Source organism: Colias philodice, chromosome 16 (assembly GCF_061535455.1).
Source record: "Colias philodice isolate Cphi_HAF_F1 chromosome 16, ilColPhil1 Martin Lab GWU primary, whole genome shotgun sequence".
Taxonomy (NCBI): Eukaryota; Metazoa; Arthropoda; class Insecta; order Lepidoptera; family Pieridae; genus Colias; species Colias philodice.
This window is the reverse complement of record NC_143101.1, coordinates 821,379-830,049: the sequence shown is the minus strand read 5'-3', so window position 1 is coordinate 830,049 and position 8,671 is coordinate 821,379. Positions and strand designations below refer to the sequence as shown.

General features: G+C 34.6%; 1 protein-coding gene across 1 annotated transcript; it reads right to left on the bottom strand.

Annotated features, from left to right (window-relative positions):
• Window positions 1–6,521: 6,521 nt before the first annotated feature.
• On the bottom strand, window positions 6,522–7,784 carry LOC149481409 (uncharacterized). Its single transcript, XM_089705094.1, has one exon. It carries the CDS (start codon window positions 7,689–7,691, stop codon window positions 6,522–6,524), a length of 1,170 nt encoding a protein of 389 aa, XP_089561220.1. The 5' UTR covers window positions 7,692–7,784.
• Window positions 7,785–8,671: the final 887 nt, after the last annotated feature.

Sequence of the window (8,671 nt, the reverse complement as noted above, 5' to 3'; positions counted from 1 at the left end):
CCTATTACAGTGTTAAGGAATATACTTATGGAAGATGAAAATCCATGGAGGGTTGTCGCGTAAGAATCACAGGACAGTTCTTTGGCATATTATGATATATTATGTAGTTAGATATAAGTTACTTAGTATGTAAAATGAAATTGTAATATTGACATGATTTTAAAAGAACAACTATGGAGTTTTTTGCCGGTTCTTCTCCATAGATACTGCTTTCCGAATCGGTGGTAAATATTAAAAATATGTAATGACGATTCGACACTTTCGAATTCTAAAAGAAGTCTATTTGAATAAATAAATGTTTGAGTTTGAGTTTGATATAATATAGCCTATGCGCATACAGCGTTCCTCGATAAATGGGCTATCTAACACCGAAAGAATTTTTAAAGTCGGACCAGTAGTTCCTGAGCTTAGCGCGTTCAAACATACAAACTCTTCAGCTTTATAATATTAAAGTATAGATATTAGATAGGGCATACAATAAACAGTTATTTTCTGCTGTTTACAAATTATTAGAGACATCAACGTACTACCCCGCGGGTCTCTAAAAATTAAGACGTAAGTGTTTCCAAAATTATATTAATTAATTTTCTTTTACACACACATTGTAAAAACTAATATTTTATATCATACAACATTAAATACATAAGAATTTCATAATACATAATTCAACATTTTCAGTTTTATTTACGGTTTTTTTCTGTATTTCAAACAATTACCTAGTCATGTACTTACGTAATAGTAATAATAATAACTTTTAAATGTTGTTTCTAAAATAAATTTTAAAATCTAAGATTTTTTAATTAGCACTTCTTTATAAAAGATTATAGATAGCCATAATCAGACAATTTTATAATTATAGCTAGATGAATAAAAGACATCCTTATTTTATAAATAAAAATCTTTATTTTGGCCAAAACAAATCTTATATTATATACTACTAGCGGTCCGCCCCGGCTTCGCCCGTGGTACCTACATGTTTAAACTATCCTATCTCTCAAGTTGGATCGAACTGCACATGGTGTGCGAATTTTATTACAATCGGTTAAGTGGTTTAGGAGTCCATTGAGGACAAACATTGTGACACGAGATTTATATATATATATTATTTAAACTATCCTATCTCTCAAGTTGGATCGAACTGCACATGGTGTGCGAATTTTATTATAATCGGTTAAGTGGTTTAGGAGTCCATTGAGGACAAACATTGTGACACGAGATTTATATATATATTATAAGACAAGATTATGTAACTATGTACAATGTTTTCTGAATTGACAACATTTCATTTTTTATAAGGCCATGAAAGAAAAAAACCGTTTCTTTATTTTGCTCTTGCGATTACAGAAAAAAAATTATTTCATTTTTTAATCGCATATTTTAAGAGAAATTAAATAAAAACGATAAATGTGATGATGACGTCATACATACGGAGGAATAAAAATGCGCCTTAGCCTAATTTAAAAAAAGTAAAAAAAAAACTATCACTGACATTTACAGGGTATGGCATGTGTCAAATTTCATATTAATGTCATTTTTGTGAATTATTCATGTAAACAAACTTTTAAATCGTGTTATTGTGTTTTGGTTTTCTAATTTAATCTCATTAGCGTGATGTTTATTTGATTGGAGTTGGACTTATTCATTTATATTATACAAATAGTGCCTATAGTGTTCATAATTTTCTTGAAATAAAAGACTTTGTTTACTTACTAAAAGTTGTATTTATTTAACACTTTCCAACGTTTTTGGGATAGTATGTATATTTGTTTCCCAGAAATTTTCATCACCCCTTATCAAATCCTGCATAAAGTCATCATCATCAGTACTTGTGAATAAGTTTCTATTGTTTAAAATTTGGATCAGCAAATAACAAGTAACAATATTTACAAAGCTTGACGAATCAAAGTGACAAATGTGCCAAAATGTAAACTGTCAAGATTTTTTTTTAATTTAAACGAGGTATGTGGCAAAGGAAAAAATGTATTCCTCCGTATGTATGACGTCATTTGGCGCTTACGACATTTTAGAATGAGATGATTTTAAAACTCAAAAAGATGAATGAAAACTTCCATATTTAGAAAAAGCAAAAAATACGTGTATAATAATTTTTGATCTAGTTTTCATTAAAATAAAAAAATAAGTAGCTTAAAATTTTGAAATGTTGTCAATTAGAGAGCCTTTGCTCTTTCTTATAAATAAATATAGAATATAATCAAGGTAGTCTATTAAACTTTCAGTTTTATTTGTGAAATAGTTTAAAATATGTTTTGAGTATATCCTTTTGAAACAAATTTATGTAAAAAAAATTGTGTGGTTTTATGAAACCACGGTAAAAGTGAAACTTTTCCGATCACTGCTTTATACCTACTCGGCAGCCGACCGTCACGCGACATGCGCTACACAGACCAAAAAGTTTGAGACGATGCGATGTAATAAAAGTTTCACTTTAAAATTTCATCTTGGATTGAAATTTTACAAAAATAAGAATGTGCATTGACCCTATCGCAAAAAAGGTATAGAAAATAAAAACGTTGGATATTTTTAATTAATACTAGCTTCCGCCCGCGACTCCGTCCGCGCGGAAAAATTAAGAAAAATTAAGATTTTTTTTCTACGTATTTTTCCGGGATAAAAAGTATCCTTTTTTATGCCCAGGATAATCTATACATATAATAAAATCGTAGGAAAGTCAAAACTGTACATTGAATATTTTTTTAAAAGAATACATAATCCATGATCTATAATCGATATAGAAGCCAAAAATATAGTTTTTAGAATTTTTGTCTGTTTGTCTGTTTGTCTGTTTGTCTGTATGTTTGACCGAGCTAATCTCGAAAAGTACTGCATAGATTTACTTCAAATTTTGCATGAATATTCCTAAGAGGTCGGGTGAGGATAGTTTAAACATATTATCATGATATCACCTTCGGGGGAGGAGCTGTGAACCTTTATTTTTCTTACATATTCCGTGTACTACGACAGCGTACAATCTAAAGACTCATGTTTAAATGTTGGTTTCGAGTGAGCCATGCTATTATCTAGCTTTACAAAATAAAAACTATGTCATTTACGTAATTTGGGCAGAGAAACAGTTTAATGAATTTAGTAGTATAAAGACAAATCTGAAACAGCGCCATCTATGAGATTTCGTAAAAATCGAATCAATTTACATGTTAACACTACTGAAAATACTGTTGAAAATTAATAATTTAAATATAATCATGTTATTTATTTAACTCTTTAACCCATATCTTCCCTTCCCTATAAGGTGCGCTTATATTTCGTGTGAATATCCTACATTTTTAAAAGTGAGGGTAGATGTTTATTATTTTAAGTCAAACTAGACACCATTACAATCTCAGAGCAATATTACAATTAATCTTATATTGATTGTGTTCATTGGTTACATTTTTAAAATCTTCGTGTTTTATAAATTTATAAAGAATAGAAAAAATTCGATCACGAGGCGGGACTCGAACCCACATAATTTCGTGATCGAATGTTTCTATTCTTTATAAATTTATTATTTATAAATTTATATTTATAAAGCATTTGAATGTCATAAAACCAAAAATATCAAATTCAATCTTTGTGTTTTGTGAATTTTCACCATGCGTTCCCACAAAAGGTAAGTTGTTACTTTTATAGGTATTTATTATTTATAATGATAGCAATTCATGTTTTTTAAAGTGAAACTTTTATTACATCGTCTCAAACTTTTTGGTCTGTGTAGCGCATGTCGCGTGACGGTCGAACCGTACGATAATTATCGTACAAATACGATAATTTTGTGCCTAAGTTTCACTTTTACCGTGGTTTCATAAAACCACACAACATTTTTATTGGTTTTATAAAGGTTTTATATTACACTTTTAGAATGAAATAATAAAATGATGAATTCTTTTTGACTTTTACAAGATTTTGAGGTGCGTTGGGAACAGTAGTTTGTTGATAAAATTTTATTTGTAAGTAGCTTTTTTTATAGATTTACAGTTAACTTTTGATTTTTTATTTACAGATTCAATGTTCATAAAATTATATCGCCTTTGGAAGACGATTTCTGCTGACAATTTTACAACACCACTTGAAAATTGATGATTTGATGATGAAGATAGTGGCAGCGAGGATTAAGTGGAAATTAGTAATCATCCGCTTCGTCAATTTTTGACTGAAGTTAATGTCCAACGTATGGTTCAATCATTGGAAGTATCTCGGGTAATTTTGGAGGATATTTTTCAGGAAGGAGAGAAGGGGCAGCCAACCACATATCAAACTAATACGTTTTAGTACCGAAAAAAATGTTATTGCCAAATGAAACATAAATTTTGCACTCACAACTGTACAAGTTATGATTTTTATTCTGACTTTGCTGTTATCTGATTATAATATTTATCGTTATGGCTATCGACCGTACTGGGATGAGAGTACATGATATACTCATCATCCAGGATTGCATAGAGCATTTTCACACTGAAAAAGATGTTTTCTTTGAATCGTAGTTGCTTCATTTATTTATTTTTAATCATTTTACATAATATGTTTTATATTTGCCCATTTTCATTATATTTTATAAATAAAATGGAATCAACATAACTTTGTTGTGTATCATTTCTCTAATAATTTAACCCGTAGGCATATTTTCCAAGCGCCCCATTTAAGGTGCGGTCCTGAAATTTTAATGTATACTTTTGCCTAATATAAGCTCAAGCTCATTTTATTAAAATTTAGTAGTTAAAGAAATTATGTTACGATTTTATAAGACCACACAGTATATTTAATAGGCGGCGGTGATTTTCCAGGCAAAAGATATTCATCAGCTCAATAAAATTGAATAGTATGTTGTTAGTTATTCTTTAAATTCACAGATTGTAATGAGCATTTCCGCATTTGTATCGTAGTTTAGATATATCATAGTTTTGACACATTAAAGTTCCAACAAAACCCTCAAATTTTTGAGCAGAGTTGAGCAAGATAATTTAAAAAATGTGCTGTGTTAAGTATTATAGAAAAGGTTAGTTCGTTGATAATTATTATTTCTTCATCGTTTACATGTTGTTAAATGTTAGTAAAAAAAAACTTTGACTGTTAATACTTTTGTTCAGTATTTACCTGTATGATTATTGCTTGGTAATTAATATGTATATTTTCATGTCGTATAGCTAATTATAAACATAAGTGTGATGTGAAACTAGCTGGATTTATTTTTACACACTCACAGCCATATATTGAAATGTAGCCGCCTCAACTTACGGAAACGAGAGTAACCTGCGTTGTCTGTTAGTTATTGTATAGTCGAATTTAACGTTACATGGAAATTGGAATCTAAATATATTATGTATACTTATATTAAACCTGTACATGAAATATATTTCCTAAATAACTATCACGGGGTGATTAGGGATCGACACTGATGCCAACGAAGCAAACAGTAAAATTTTTGTCCGTCTGTCTGTCCGTATAACCGTTATAGAAACAATAACTACTCTACGGATTTAAACGAAACTTGGTACAATTATTTTACATATTCCTGAGCAGAGCAGTAAAAGTAGAGTTAAAGCTACACAGAAATCATATTGTATGAAAGAAATGTTCTCCTTATTATATAAAAAATATCTCCCGACATCATAAATGTATATCTTTTACGGTTGACTCACAATAACACGTGTAACTTCCGATAGCTTAGGAGTTCGAAGCTTTCTGATTATATTTGTCTATAACACTCTCAGTCCGTTTCAACTCAATTTTTATTTTCATGCATCAGTGCCACCTAAAAAATCTTTATCTCGAAAATCGAGCAAAGCTAAGAAAATGAGAAATAAGAGTTCTCAAGAATCGTTAGAGGTAAGAGGATTACTATAGGCCGAAAACAACATGTGTTATGCCGAGAACCTGAAACCGCTTCACAACGAGAATTGCGGCTCACAGCTGACCGCGAACGGCATGTACTATCCCGTGAGACCGAAACCTTCACTGAGAGGGTATAATGTCTCACAGCTGATCATGGCCGTCATATTTTATCTCGAGAATCTGAAACTTTTACTCAATATGAAGACCGTTTGACAAATGATAGGGTGCACCATAATATTATTCGATCTCTTGAAGATGAACATGAGCATAAGCAATGACTAGAGTAAGGACGCGAATATTACCATTAATTGAGACAAAAACGATTAATAAGTTTGTTTAATGAAAGATTAAGAATTTTTTTTTTTTTTTTTTTATAAAAGGCACCCGTCATCACAGGGTGTTCGCGCCACCTCTGGATTATAGTCCAGAGACATTTTTTGCATTTATTTATTTTTTGCACGAATAACATTAAAATACAATAAAAAAACAATATAAATTTTAAAACAAAATAAAAAATACTGGTATAAATTACTAATAAAATAGCTAAAATACAATAATTACTTAAAACACTATAAAATTTAAATCAAAATAAATTATTATAAAATTCAGAAAAAAAAACACGGCACAAAAACACTCAACTTAATCCTATATCACAGTAAAGAACTAAACTAATATCACACACTATTCCTTTGGTTCACTACGACTACAATATTTCTACAATATTGTAGGAACGCATCCCTACACTTGTCCCCCAGGGCGGAAGGCAGATTCTCACCCGTCATCGCCATGCCCAATTTTTGCTCAATAGCATATCTATTGCTTGCAAAAATTGGGCACTCGAGTAACAGGTGAGGAACCGTCTCCTCAACTCCAGGCTGACATAGACAGGACGGATTATCCTTCAGCTTGAATCTGTTCAAGTAGAAGGCGAATCCGCCGTGACCAGTCAGTACTTGTGTGGTGTGGTGTGTGATGTCTATTTTCCCGACTACCTTGTATGCAGCAGCAGCGCTTGGGAAAAAGAGCTTCGTGACTCCGGCCGTTCCTCCTACATCGTATCTCCTATCCCATTCGCCAATCGTATCCTGTCTCAAAATACGCTTGACGAATGAAACAGGACACAGATCGTAATCCGGTTTCCTCCTCAACCCCAGAGCGGCCCCCTTGGCTAACTCGTCTGCCCGTTCGTTCCCCTTAAGCCCTGCGTGCGCCTTAATCCAAAACAGGGAGACCTCCCGCCTCTGCAATGCAGCTTTTCGGAGGGCCGCCCGTGTTTGCACAGCCAGGGGATGAGGGGAACTCAGGGTAACCGCCTGGAGCGCCGATCTGGAGTCGCTGAGGACACCGACCTTTGCCGCTCCGCTCTTGCAGGCTATGTCTACTGCTCTTTTGAGCGCTAGGAGCTCAGCCTGATAGACGGTACAATACGGTGGCAACGCAAGCTTAATGGCCTTTGTCTCGGCCTCACCTTTCCATACGGAAAGGGCGGCTCCGACGCGACCCTCAATCTTGCTGCCGTCCGTATAGACCCTGTGGACGTGGCTGTCAACCACGTCGGCATAGGTGTCCTCATCTACCAAGCCGAACCTCAGCTCTACCTGCTCTGCCGGATGTGGGTCCTCAATCGCGGGTGCCATTCGTTCCACCTCCCTGTCCCTCAACACCGCTGGGTGCGACACACCCCTCTTGATCTCATAAAGCCTCGAAGCTTCGAGTATCCTGAGATCAAGAGGGAGAATCCCAGCCAACAGCATCGCAGAGTTCAGGGAGACAGTCCGATATGCTCTGCAGATCTTCTGGGCAAAACCCCGTTGAACGGTGTTAAGCCTCTTTTGGACCCCCATCTTTTCCGCTGTGGGTGCCCACGCTGCTGATGCATACAAGATAGTCGGTTCTATAACTGCGATATATATAGTCTTAACTACTTGGGGGTTAAGCCCCCAACTTACTCTAGCTGCTCTCGCTAATAGCTTGTAGCGGGCGATTGCCTTCTTGCAAACGTTCCCGACATGGTCGTTGAATGTCAGGCCGCCGTCAATAATAAGGCCCAGTATCTTAATATTATCGAAATATTGGATGTCCACACTACCCATTGTAAGTCGTGGCTTGTCATATTTTAGTTTTCTTGTCGAGAGCATGGCACATGTCTTGTGTGGCGCGAATTTCAGCTTATTTCTGACACCCCATTCGTCAATTTTTCCTAATATGCGGTTTGCCTTGACCTCTATTTCTAAACCCGTATCTCCGTCAAACACTAACACTATGTCGTCGGCAAACGCCAGACAAGATTAAGAATTGAAACTATTCGGTCTCTGGAAACGGACGAATAGCGGGAGGCCCCTCTTTGCAGACAGATTTCGACATAGTCTTAATGACTTAGATTAGAGGTAAACATAGAAGATCAATCTACGAATTCGGTGGTGGGGTCCGACAAATATAAAAGTGGGTTTGCTTATAACCTCACAATTGATTACAGATCATCATCTTCTGTATAGGCGATATTAACGTAGTATGTTATTTTTGTAATGCTTTAAAGTGGAGTAAGGACAATTTTAGAACATGTTTCATCAGGTTAATTCGTATGTATGCAGTTTTAAATCGACATTAGAAGCTTTTCCTCAAGATGGTGAATGGTGATATTAATATAAAATTGTTATAAAGACTCAAGAACTTCCTGGGCGTGTTATAACGCCCAGGCCACAGTATTACAATTTTTTCTACAGCAGGGCGACGAATGTATTTTCGCATAGCAACGGAGGGGAACTCGCGGGGGGTCAAGTGACGCGGGCCACGTACCATTAACATGCTTAGTTTGTGGTACCGA